This window comes from Camelina sativa, chromosome 7 (genome assembly GCF_000633955.1).
Source record: "Camelina sativa cultivar DH55 chromosome 7, Cs, whole genome shotgun sequence".
Classification (NCBI taxonomy): Eukaryota; Viridiplantae; Streptophyta; class Magnoliopsida; order Brassicales; family Brassicaceae; genus Camelina; species Camelina sativa.
In genome coordinates, this window is record NC_025691.1 from 14,786,844 (window position 1) to 14,801,265 (window position 14,422).

General features: G+C 33.4%; 1 protein-coding gene across 2 annotated transcripts; it reads right to left on the minus strand.

The window, feature by feature from the left end:
- LOC104701183 (NAC domain-containing protein 86-like) lies at window positions 2,011–8,250 on the minus strand. Of its 2 annotated transcripts, XM_010416834.1 has the most exons (7): window positions 7,949–8,250; window positions 4,000–4,277; window positions 3,577–3,909; window positions 3,133–3,504; window positions 2,968–3,052; window positions 2,492–2,858; window positions 2,011–2,410 (listed from the first exon to the last, which is right to left on the minus strand). In XM_010416834.1, exons 1-7 carry the CDS (start codon window positions 8,103–8,105, stop codon window positions 2,197–2,199), a joined length of 1,806 nt encoding a protein of 601 aa, XP_010415136.1. In that variant the 5' UTR covers window positions 8,106–8,250; the 3' UTR covers window positions 2,011–2,196. The 2 variants fall into 2 exon arrangements, with proteins under 2 accessions (XP_010415136.1, XP_010415135.1); XM_010416833.1 differs by having other exon boundaries at window positions 2,011–2,858.

Below are 14,422 nucleotides of genomic sequence, written 5' to 3' on the forward strand. Positions count from 1 at the left end.
AGAAGGGATACATGCACCAATAGTTGAATCTTCGTTCAACTATTTATCTTTATTGTTTTTAGTTTCAAGACTAGTTAATACTTTGCTTTGTTACCAAGTTTATTTTTCTATTTAAACTCATGTAAGAGCAATGAAATAATCAATCAAACTTTTTATCAAAACATTTTCTTTTCTTTGAGAGTGATTCTCTTATGTTTCTTTGTGAACAAAACCGATTGCTTGGTGTGATTCCAACAATCAAAACCAACTACTTGGTGTGATTCCAACAGTCAAAACCCGATGTCCTTGGTGCGAGGCTGAGAGATCCAATCTTTTTTGGTGCGAGGCTGAAAGATCAAACCGGTATATCAAGAGTCTTTCCGCAACTCTTGTGCGACCATTCATTCCACCATCCTTATTTTTGAGGCTTCATCGTCTTTAGAGTCATGGTGTCTCTATCTACCAACTCGAAGATGCTGATTCCTTGGGAGAATCATATCACCAGCAATTATCCAATAACCAATACACCAATAATAATTCGATAGCAACTTAACCAATAAATCATTCCAACATAAACCAAAGAAGTGAAGAACCAACAATCATAGACAATATTCTAAAGACTCAATTCTTGCAACCTAGCAGAGGCCAGACAACAACCAATCGAGCCACTAGAACATCCTCCTCTTCATTGCTTTGATTCCACGATCACACTTAGCCTTTACCTGCACCACAAACAACAATTGATATGCATGAGTATTGTCATAAACACTCAGTGAGGTAATCCTCCCATCTATTTGGCTATACACACAAGCAACTGAGACTGAATGTTTAACAATCAACAAACAATACAAACAAACCAGGATAAACAAGTATCAACCGCCTGTTGAAAGGGTTGGTGTCGACCGACACCACTCCTCGACCCGAAAACCCTAGCATTAATACTTTCCCAAGTCTCTCTACCGTCAAATTCCTTGTTGTCGACCGAGACATACCCCGAAAATATGTTCTGCTCGAAGCCGAGAGTCTGTTCATCGCTTCCCACCGCCTCCAAATCATCCAAAATCATCCAAGACTCACCCAAAAGCCACATAAGGCCATAAGAACCATGAAACAACCACAACAAGCAAGAAAACAATCATAAACAGACATAAAACAAGCAAAACAAAGGAAACTCAGGCTTAGATCAGCCATGGTTATGCAATCACCTTTCTACCAGAAGATTCTGACCAGCAATTGACGATAGCACACTCCTAGCAAGCCTCTGACACGATCATAGCCTTAGATGTCTCAAGAACAGCTAGAAATCTCCAATAATCTCCCAAAACTCTCAAAAACATCTCTTTCTCTCTAATTCTCTCAAGTCAACTTCTCCCTTAAATACTTCGGTTTAGGAATTTCACTTAAATCAAATCAACGATTTAAGGCAAACCGGTCAAACCAAAAATTGATGGTTTCGATCGACACTTTCCCCAAAATCACACAATTTTTGGTTTGTAAATGTTACAATTATTGTTTGTAAATGTTACAATTATTGATTGTAATGGCTTTCTATGATTTATGGTCGGCTAGGTTGTTAGTTTTTGAGCAGTTGTTGGTTAGAATTGTCGCTTAAGTTATTTGGTTATTGGATAGTTGATTTATAACAATTAATGATTATTTGGTTTAATGTTGGTTTATGTTTCCGTGTTGGTTTGATGACATGTTTAATTTGGGAATTGATTAGTAATTATGGAGTTATAATATTACATAGACATTTCTTTTCCAGTTTGAACCATTGGTTAATCAAAAATTTGATAAGAAACATAATCTGGATATTAATGTTTAAATATTATAGTCTATGTATGAATTACAACAAATATAAGAAAAATATTTTTAGTCTATATGAGCTGATCTTTTATTGTCAAAAAAATAATAATAAAATTAAAAAAAAAAACAATTAAACTTACTCACAATCGTATAGTGAATAAATACTGAAATCGTTGACGTCCCAATCTATTCATGTATTTGGCATGAATCTGCTCAGATATAATCTTACATAAACAAAGGAAAAGAAACAAGATTGATCGTGTTCAGCCGGAGAGGTCATATTACTTAATACAGAAACAGAAAAGAACCACATATAATTCGAAGAAATCAGTTTGGTTTAGAGAAATGGGAAGAACAAAAGAGAGGAAATATGACCTAGCTAGGTAAAGAAGGTATATATGACTTCAATACTCAAATAAGACTTATGGTAGAAACAGCTAAGATGATAGCAAGGGAAAGCCCCAACTTCTTCAACAAGAAACTATCTTGAACCCACAAACCTCGTTCATCAACTCTGCCTTTTTCCTTCTTCCAAATTTTTCTTCTCTCGACAGCATTTTCCATCATGAGTATTGTGCCCGGATTGTTGCAATCTCCTACCTTGGGCTGCGCCGAGTACCTTTCACTGCTTTGGTTTTTGTTAGTGTTACCTCTTTGATGAACACAACGCATCAATAGAAGCATAGGAATGAAACCAAAAACATACGCGAGTTTTCTCCATGGTCCGAGAAATGTTGAGACTACTCCGTTCGTTTGAGGATTTATCTTTTCACGGACACGAGCCTCCTCTTTTGATGTCACGTTATGACAGCATTCATTGACACCCGTTGGATTTATATAAACTATAACGGTTTGCGATGGTACAATCTGTTGAAAGAATGTATTGGTTACTTGACGAGTTGTAACAAACAGTCCATGGCTAACCTCAACTTTCTTAACCACGTCAAAACGTGGCGAACTCGTTGTGTCATGATCACTCTTGTCCAAAAGATTCTCATTATGTTCGTTTTCTGAGAACTCAAGTGTAAAAGCATCATCCACATCTCCATTGTTGTTGTTAACGTCCATAAGAACTTCAAAAATACATATAACAAAAATAAATAAATAAATGACACTAAAATTAATAAGATAAACTAAATTCAAGAGATTTAAAAAAAAAAAAGCAAAAAAAACAAAAGCTACCTTGATTTTCGTGTTCTTGAGTATCTCTATGATAGCTCCAAATATCTTCTATAGGAACCACCGTTGAGTGTTCTTCAATGAAGCTCTGAAATTTGAAACAAGATCAAACATAAAGTTATATTTGATAACACTAGTCACATATAAAATATATTGAATAACCACTACCTTTTCTAGTTCCTTGCTTGATACTCCTACCCATCTCAAGTTTTCAACAAGCCTTTCTTCCTTATACCTCCCATAATGTTCTTGCATATCTACAGCCTTCATGTTCGCCTGTATGCATGCGAGTTTTTCTCCGGAATAATTAAAGTCTCCATTGAAGGTTCCAGAAGCAGAACCACCATCCCACGAGTCAAGACTGTTCCGTGGCTCTTGGGAGGATTGAGCCAATGCTATGATCTTGCTCAACATTTCATCTGTATCATTAGCTACGTTGTTTCCCAAATATTCTCCGTTTGTGAGATCTTCAACATAAAGTGGTGGCACCGTTGGCAACATACGATTTTGTAGTATTGCACATTCTAACTCTATCTCAACCTATTATGAGAGGAGAACTAAAAGATTAGTTTGAAAATAAAAGTTTACATTTCCATTATCATTTAAATTTACCTTCGTTGGAGTATATGAGATTGTTCCATATTGAGACTGAGCTGGGAAGTTGAAGGAGGTGTCGTGCGACATAAACTGACTCCATTTGTTTTCTATCGTTTCCATTTCTAGCGATGAAGTATTACCGAGTCGAGTTAAGCCTCCTGTGTCGGGTGAGATTGGATATTCCGAGTTTTCTAGGTTTTCATACATTCCATCGGAATACAAACAAGTACTAGAAGTAGATTGTTCACTATTAGTCGTTGCTTTGTTCTTCATGCCATGGTGTTGTTTTTCTTCTATCTTGTTGGCTAAAGCACTCTTCTTGAACACTCGACAAAGTGCATACGCATCCTGTAATGGTCATATATACTTGGTAATTAACATAATAATTAAGAAAAAACTTTTAAAACTTAAAAATTATTAACTTTGTCGTTTGGTTACTTGTATGCCGGATTTAGATTCACATTCTTGCTCTTCAAGACGGTACTCATGCATGACCCAATCGGTACGTGAGCCATGAGGCGCTCTACCTCGGTAATATACTAAAGTTTTCTTTGTTCCAACCGTCCGCGAATGTGAATTCACTTTACGATCTTTCCCGGTGGCTTTCCAGTAACCGGCTTTTGTTGCCCGGTTTGTTCTTGATCCATTTGGATATTTCCGGTCTCGAGGACTGAAGAAAAACCATTCTAGGTCTTTACTTGGCAGCAAGGACTTCCCTGCAAGTTTAGCAAACAAGGATCACATGATTAATAGAACATTGTAATTAGGTTTATCCAACATTAATTTGTATACACTACTTAAAGAAGCCATAACATGACATTAAAATCCAAAAGATAAGGAAATAAGAAAAGAATGATATATAAAGAGAACATTGAAGGTGAAGTTGAGGGTGTAAGAGAAGCTTCCAAAACCCTAAAGCACATGTGAAATTATGAGTTACTTTTTTTTTTTTAATCTTCTTAACTTTTTTGACTCGGTCTTCCGAATTTGTCTCACTAGTCATCACCGCATCTTTCGGTTTTAATACAATCTATTTAAAGAATAAAGATGAGAGGGTGGGTCCATTTAAATTTTATTCTAAGATAAAGTTGGGATCGTTATATATATATATTAAAAAAAAAAAAAAAAAAAAAAAANGAAGTTGGGATCGTTATTATATAGATTTAGTTCATAAAGCATTCACGTTCGATGCTAAGTTCGATGCGTGTACTAGAGATACATTTAATGGGTACTCAAGAGAGTACTTTTGGATTTGGCCCCAATAATAATAATCCATATATGGGTCCATAAGCGAAGAACCGATTATGTTGGAAGGATTGAGAGCAACCCATTAGAAACGCTACGTGGCGGCTTTTGTATGGTTGTCTCTAAAATATAAAAGTGTTTTTTTTTCTTCATTTTATTTTCCATTTCTTCCTTTATGTCTCTCTCTTCTTTCTCGAAAACTCCGGCGAGAGAAAACACGATTCTTATGTGATCGGAAAATTCAATGGATTCACGTCGAATCCATTGAATTTTCTTGCTTAAAATGGTTGGTTGATGGTCACTCGAAGGCTTTTGGCTTCCAGATCGGTGTCTTTTGGCTTCCAGATCGGTTGGGTGTTAAAGTCAAATCGGCGGAGGTTTCGTTTGTCGGGACAACGACGGCGGAGGTTCCATTTGGTGGGACAATGACGGGGGAGGTTTCTTCTGGTGGCGTACAGCGAACGGCGAGGACCACTGGCTAAGGAATCGCAAAGAGAAGGTTGGTCTTTTCATTTTCCGATTTATTGCATGTTATGTTGATTTATATCGGGTGGTCTTTAGCTGTTAGGGTTTCAGATTAATTAGATTGATTGTTAGAATGGTGAATGTTTTCTGTCGATTTGACTTATTAGGCCTAGATTGTGAGATTTGTTTGATGTTCAATTGATTTTGAGATTTGTTTGATTTTTTTTATGAGATTAGATTAGATTGTGAGATTTGTTTGATGTTCAATTGATTTTGAGTTTTGTGTGATTGTTTTTTATGAGATTAGATTAGATTGTGAGATTTGTTTGATGTTCAATTGACTCTTTTGTCATGTTTTGTGCAAGGTTAAATGGTAAAGAGTGGTATTCATGAAGTGGACACAGTGCTTGGATTCTGTTATTTCAAAGGTATGGAATTCGATTCTTTCAAATGTTGTTGTTAGATTTGGTTTAAGTTTCTGTTTTGAGATGAGTTTGTCTGTTAGATTTTGTTTGAGTTTATATGCTTGAAGTGTTATAAATTGTCTTTGTGTTATAGTTTGATGAACCATTGTTGTTGTATTTCATTGTTTGAATGTCTGATGTTTTGTATAAATAATGGAGTGAAAAAGTTTGGTTTTATTGCTTTCATAAGTGATGAAACCGTGTGTTGTTGTTTTATTTCCTCAAGTGTTTAAGTCTTTTTCGAAACCCGTTTGTCTTTTATTTTTCCTAAAGTGTTCAAGTCTTGATCAATTGTTTAAGTCTTGATCAATTGTTTGAGTCGAGTGAGTCATTGATGATTGAGTTTGTTTGTTCGTTGTATTAAATACGGTTAGTCGAGTGATAAGGCAGATACTTGTCAAGTCATTCATTGATGAATGCTTCAACATCAAACTTATTGTTTGATGTCTTAGGGTTTGTAGGTTGTTTTAATGTGATTGTTGTGTGGTTGTTGCAGTGGAAGACCTCCAACGATTGATGAATATTGGAGAACATCGTGGTTTCCCCGGAATGGTAGGGAGCATAGATTGTATGCATTGGAAGTGGAAGAACTGTCCCACTGCGTGGAAAGGACAATATTCACGTGGATCTGGAAAACCGACAATCATACTAGAGACTGTGGCATCACAAGATTTATGGATTTGACACACATTTTTCGGACCACCAGGTACGTTAAATGATACCAATGTTTTGGACCGCTCATCGGTGTTTGATGATATCCTAGAGGGCCGAGCTCCGAGAGTTACATATGTTGTCAATGGACGGCAATACAATATGGCGTACTACCTCACAGACGGTATCTATCCGAAATAGACTACTTTCATCCAATCCATTACACTTCCACGTGGCCGAAAAGCAAAACTCTTTGCTCAAAATCAAGAAGCATGTCGTAAAGATGTAGAGCGTGCATTTGGAGTCTTGCAAGCAAGATTTGCAATCGTGAAAAATCCCGCACTTTTTTGGGTTAAAGGAAAAATAAGAAAAATAATGAGAGCATGTATCATCTTGCATAACATAATAGTGGAAGACGAACGACATGAATACAATTTCTACTATCCATCGGAGTTCTATCACGGAGATGGAAGCGGAACTTCTCACGTTGATTTATCGTATTCTACAGATATGCCAACAACTATAAATAATATGATGGGCATTCGAAATGACGTTCATGATATACAAATGCATGATTGTTTGGAAAAGACTTGATTGAGCATATCTGGCAAAAATTTGGGACAACCGTACAATAAATTTTATTCTGAATTTGGTATAAAATGTTTAAATTTTGTAAAATATGTGAACTATTTTGAATTTTGTATAATATGTTTAATATGTTTAAGATTCTACAGTTTTATGTAATATAAAAAGTTTCATAATTGTTTTGTCATTTTATATTATTAAAGTTGATAATTACTAAACACAAATTAAAAATTATTATTTTAAAGATTAAACAACCTTCTTTGGGTTCTCTAGTAAAATAATGATTTTACAAAAATATTTTTAGGGTTGCTTTACTTAAATTAGTATTAATTATATATTTAATTAATTTGAGAGTAACTTAGAGAGTACTCCTTATTAATGATGCTCTAACTTGGTACGTAAAATATGATAAAATAAACTAAAAATTATATAAGTACGTTAGGCAAAAAAATATAAAAATAAAACAACATATATCTTTGAAAAGAAAGGACATCAAGTGTGTTGAACAAAAAAAAAAGAGACATAAGTGTCTCTTCTCTCTAGGGTTACCCTTTCAAAAGGTAGTTCCACATTATGTAGTTTTTAGAAATGAATCTGTAATTCGTTATCCTAATTAAAGTCCAAAAAAATTGATCTTACAATAAACATATCAGTTAAATGATTATGACATAAATAATTAGAGGAAAAACAAGATAGCCTCTTCTCGGTTGCTATAATATATATATTGTCGTATGATTCGAGTGTAGTTTTCTTGTGTTTTATTTTCTGAATAAACTTAGGGGCTATGCCCCTTTGTCCGACCAAAAAAAAAATCTATACATATTGTCTCATTTAATTTGAACATGAGACACAACAGCTTGATGTAGACGATGCAGAATCATGAACGTATACCTTCCTCGATGGTAAATGTGGATGACAATAAAAATGATGGATATGCATATGATGGGAACAACATAAGAGGAAAGAGAGAAATATACCGGGTAAATCCCAAGGTTCGCATTTGTAAAGATCAATCTCGGGAATGATCTCTAACTCGATCGTTCGACCATTAATCTTTCGCTTGAGGTAGTATATGACAAGCTCTTCGTCAGTTGGATGAAACCGGAAACCAGGAGGCATTGAAACAGGAGCCATATCCACTTCCCAATGTTGTAGCTAGAACCAAATGATTGAAGCGACAAATATGTAGAACTTGAGAGAGAAAAAGGAGAAGGAGAAGGAGTGTGAATATAAAGAGAGGGTTATATTATATAAGAAAGAGGCGTAACATAAGGGTTTGAATTCGATCGATCAATGATGGAATTGTAAGAAAGACAAAAAGAGATAAAACTTATGTAAAAGAAGACGCAAAAAGCATTTAGGGTCGGTTGCCAATTGCAAACCCCACAACATATCTTCTTCCACTTTAAGTCTTTAACTTTTCTTTTTACTTTAATGTGTTTATATATTTCCGTGTAAATTTGATTCTCAGTACCGTTCTTATTAAGCTTTTTCTAGTATCATCTTACTCAATATTAGAAAATTTAAAATATCAAGCCAAGTCATGGTTAGTCTTAAACCTTCAATTCATTAATCTTTTGACTTTTTGAGACTTGGTTCTGTTGGAGTTGCATGTTTTAACGACTTCACTATCACCGTAAAAATTATCACTATCTTTTTGTCCTCTCTTTTTTTGTTTTTCATTTTTTTTCCTTCATCTGTTTATTCCTCGTAAAATCAGAACCCCAAAACTAAAAATAAAGTATTTTCTCATATAATTAATTATTTCGTTCCATCATTTCTCCGTTTGATTCGGTCAATAAATTTCACCAAGATGATAGGTTGGTTATAAAAAGTAGAGAACACTATATCAATGTAATTATAATTTACAAATAAGCTAGTTGTGTAAATCTGAAATTAATATAATTAATTTTTAAAAGTTTCTGACTCATCACACTTTTTTATTTTGAATTATATTTAAATAATCTTTTATTGTTAAAAATAAGTACGTAACACTTGGTGTATATGTTATGAAATAGGTGCATTAAGTAAAAAAATTGAAACTAGACTTCAATCATATCATTTCAAAATCAAACAAATTTTCTAGCATCTACTTAAAATTGCATTTTTTTTTTGTTGGCAACATTTTGTTTTATTGAATATAGTGGAATAAATAACATAAATTAGAATTTAGCCCGCAAAAAAAAATTAACCACCGTCAAAAATAGATCAATTTAATTTGAAATATATAATATTTTAATATTGATTATGCTAATAAAATAATAAACGATTACACAAAATGGATTAATTATATTTTGAATTTATGTTAATGTCGTTCCAAACATGTCCTGATATATAACCCACAATGACGTAAATTAAACATTTTTGGAAATTCTGTTCAAAATGAAGAAATCTAATGTCACATTTTAAAAAGCAAGTTGAAATAAACTAAAAGATTCTCTTAAAAAAAATACATCAAAAATAATAATCTAGATTTTACGAGGTGGATTTATAGAAAATGTACAGCTCTTTGCACCTATTCTATATATATATATATATATATATATATATATATATAACAAGATAATTTAAGAGCTTTGATGGAAAAAATGGAGTTTGATCAAAAATGGGTGGGTTGAATAATGCATTACTTCCGTCTCCTACCGAATTTTGATCAATGGGGATCCCAAGGGACGGATTAAGCCAACACGGGGGATTCATCAAAGGGACCCAATCTCTCCATATCTGTTCATACTTTGTACAGAGGCGCTAATCGCTCAGATTAAGAATGTCGAAAAAGAGGGGAAGATCCAGGGATTATGTATCTCGAAATCAAGCCCACGAGTTTCCCACTTACTTTTCGCATATGACAACTTATTCTTCTGTAGAGCTGATCCTCATCAATGCAAGAAAATTATCGATATAATCCGCTTTTATGGCGAGACATCTAGACAAGAAATTAACTTTTCCAAGTCTTCCATCATGTTTGGAACCGAGGTCCCGTCCCATATATGACAAGAGATCAAATCTATTGTTGGGATATCACAAGATGGAGGCATGGGTACATACTTGTGTCTCCCCGAGAAGATTCATGGGTCAAAGGCACAAGTCTTTGCATTCGTGAGGGATAAACTCCATAAAAGGGTAAACTTATGGACCACAAAATGCCTATCCAAAGGAGGCAAGGAAGTCCTGATAAAATCAGTGGCACAAGCAATTCCGAGATACGTAATATCATGTTTTCTCTTACCAAAAGCTATATGTGCAAAATTAAGTAGCGTCATTGCCGATTTCTGGTGGAGCAATAAAGCAGATAGTAAAGGTCTACATATGATCTCATGGGAGCAAATGTGTACTCAACTTTCGGTAGGTGGCCTAGGCTTCCGAACACTAGAAGAATTTAATCTTTCCTTGTTGGCAAAGCAGCTATGGAGATTGCTCAGATATCCAGATTCTCTCCTTAGTAGAGTTCTAAAAGGGAGATACTTTCGATATTATAGTCCATTAGAGATACAAGTATCAAATCGACCTTCATAGGGCTGGAGGAGCATGTTGGCAGCAAAACATGTTCTCTCATATGGAATCCGTAAGACAATAAGCTCGGGGTTCAACACATACATCTAGACTGAACCATGGATCCCAGATACGCCAACACGACCGCCACAAGGATTAACTAATGAGAGAACTCCATTAATTTGAGTTAACACCTTGATTGATTTCAACACAAAAAAGTAGAAAATGAAGCGTCTTCGGGAACTCTTCCCCCCGAAAGAAATTACCCTTATTTTGGGAATTAAACCGAGCTTAATAGCCTCAAGGGACGGGTATTCGTGGACTTTGACAAAGTCTGGGAATTATATTGTTAAGTCTGGATATGAAGTCGCGAGAGCTATTTCTCGTCCCGTTTGCGACCTCCCTCCTCAGGGTCCTAGTGTTACGATACTTAAGGCGCAAGCATGGAAACTAAAAACATCACAAAAGCTAAAGCATTTCGTGTGGCAATGTGTAACTGGGTGCTTGGCAACATGCCAACGTTTGCATTATCGCCATATTGGTAGAGACAAGGATTGTCCTAGATGTGGAGCGGAGGAGGAAACTATAAATCATATGCTATTTGAATGCCCCCCAGCATGTCAAGTTTGGGCTTTATCGGCAATCCCTACCCATCCTATGGTGTTTCCCTCATCTTCTCTATATAGCAACCTCAATTTTCTATATGGGAGCGGTAGAGATTATGGTGCACTTGGTCAAAATCTGCGGACATTCCCTTGGGTGATGTGGTACATCTGGAAGGCAAGAAATAAGAAAGTGTTTGAAAATATCTCTGAGTCTCCGCAAGATACATTGGAGAAAGCTATCCAAGAAGAAGAAGTTTGGAGAAGAGCTAATAATAGAGACTTAGCACCAGAGGTAGTAGAAGCATGCATACCTACAATCCCAATTCCTCAAGAATCTCTTGTATGCTTTATAGAAGGATCTTGGCATACAGAGGTGGATAGGAGTGGGCATGGCTGGATTGCGTCTATCGGTGATAGAATCCTGCAAATGGGGCTAAAAGGATTGCGCAGAAGCCTATCCCCATTACATGCAGAGTTAGATACCCTTATTTGGGCTATGGAGTGTTTATTAGCTTTGGACTTGGATAAAGCTCTTTTTGCTACGGATTGTTCAGACCTCCTAAGGATGACGTCTAATATCGAGGATTGGCCGACTTTTTCATCAGAATTGAAGGATTTTACTCATTTCAGAGATAGATTTGCTAATTTTAGTATTAGATATATTTTTCGAGAGGATAATATCCGTGCTGATAAACTTGCAAAATGTGCAAGAACATGAGGTTTCTGTTTTTCCCATGTAAGTTCGTCGGTACCTAATTGTCTCTCTCTCGAAGAGAGTCATCTCCATTAACTTAATATATGGGGTTTAATTGTCAAAAAAAAAAAAAAGTTATAATGTCTATTCAAAAATTTTATCGTCAAACGCTTTTCCGGATAAATGCATAGTATAATATATTCTTTTGGCTTTTGGCTGATACAAGACAAACTGAGGAAGTAATTATAGACTATTGTGATCATGTTGCTGGGTTAGTATTTTATTTCTAACACTAGTATTTAACCCACGATACACCACGTGACAATATTTTAAAATTTAAAATTTATGTTATATATAATTATTATTTTATTAATTTTAGATTGTATAATTATAAATATGTATCGTATACCAGGAGATGATTTTGAAAATATAAAATTTTCTTAAATTTTACAGATTTTTGATATATTTATTAAAAATTTATGATTTTTAAGTGTTTGTAAGGTTTAACCTGTGGTATACATATATTCTAGTAATACATTTATCCCATGGTACACATTTAAAAGTGTTTAAAAGAAAATAACAATTCCATTTAACTCCGTATATGGGGCTAATGTCAAACCCGTACCACAAAAATCAAAATAAGTTTTTTTATCAAGTTTAATTATGTTAACTGTTTTATCGAATTAGCATATTTTTATAGTTTATAATTTTTTCATGGCAATATATATATTTTACGAGAATTGTAATTTTTTTGTAATTCCTTCAAAAAAAAAACAAATTATATGGGGGTCTCAACATATTTAATGTGCACTTTATAAAACAATTATTATTATTATTTTAGTAATTCTTAAACAAAAAACAAAAGATAAAACTTAAAGTAAAAATCAAAAACTAAAGAAATACCATTCAAGATTATTTTGCAAGAACTAAAATCTACACTAAAAATAAAAACTAAAAACCATAAAACAAAAAAAAATCAATTAAAAACTGCAAAATATTTGATATGTACAATTTTTTAACATTAAAAGAGAAAGATATATATATATATATAGACTATATATATGTCTATAAATATATATAGACATATGGAAATAATTATTATATAAAACGATTAAATGAATAATAAGAAAGGGAAAAGTGGATCCCTTTCAAACATCCGCCGACTGAAAAAAAAATTCAAAAACAAAAGTCTCTCTAGATATCATTCAAATGAAAATATAACATAGAACCATCAACGTAATAACTTTTGACCATGTTTTAGTACAATTTTTTTAACGCAACAATAAGAATTTAACACACTTGTTACTCCTCCATCGTTGCTTATTGACTTTGTAAGGTTGTTGCAGTGAGCTACATAAAAAAATGATATAAGAAAACTTTACTTATGTTTAATCACTTAAGTGCACATGAAAATGTTAGTGAGAATAAAACTTACATTTACAACCTAGATCTCAGTGCTCCTCGATCTGTCAAAAAAATGTTGATATTAGCAAATTTAAAATTTTGTATTTGTAACAGAACCAGTTTAAGTAGATTACTAATGATTCTCCAATAGACCATTATAAAGATCTCGTCCGAACAATCTCTAACATAAAAAATAAGAAAAGTCAGTTATTTAGAAGAAAAAAAACTAAACAACAAAGAAAAAACAAAATAAAAGTAGTTTCGATAAAAATATACATTTTGATGCACCGATCCCACTCTTATTTTCATGATTACAATTGAACTGCAAAAAAAACAATTACGAATTATATATTAGTTATGCAGATTGTCAAGAAATCTATTATCTTTTTTGCAAATAAGAGTTGAAAATAAAACGAAATAGCCAAGTATGAATGAGGTTATTTGGTGTATTGATGTTCATAGGTTATTTATAGTGTTATTGGTGATGATAAAATTAGGTGTAATATCAAGAGTAAAGATTGGTAAGCAAACAAAAAATCTTTTAAAATACCATGATTATTATGAAAGAATTCAAAAGATTTAATATTTACATAAGGAATATCACATTAAATAGTGGTATTCGTTTTAGTTAGTTTCTATTTGCTATATTTTAGGATTTTGTTCAGCATTATCTATATTATTATTTTCACAGTATTTTTCTGAAAAAGGCTTGAAATTGGGCAATATTTACATCATATGCAATTGTAATTAAAACATTTAATACAAAAAAATAAAAAAATAAATCAAATTAGGAAAATCGAGTATGAAAATAAATATTTCCCTAAATATCTGAACAACATCAATTTCTCTTTTCCTTTTTAGTTACAAGTTTTAAAATGTTTTAGGTCATGTTTGTTTGGTGAACCATATGCAATATCTGGATGTAAAATGTTTATTATTGTTCGTTTAGTAACAATTACGAACTCATCTAGATACAATATCTGAATACATTTTAAAAACTCATCTAAAAAAACTGAATTTCTGGATGAGATTTTTTAGAGAGTTTGGATGAGGTAAAACTTATCCATAATTTGTAAAAGTCAAAATACCCCTATTTTAATTAAATAATTACAAAATATTTTTTCTCAATTCTAATATACATACAACTCTAAAATTCCAATTCTTCACCCACCAACCTGCAAAATCTCATTTTTCTCTAAAACCGCAAAATCTCGTTTTCCCGCCAAAACCGCAAAATTTCGCTTTTCCCGTCAAAC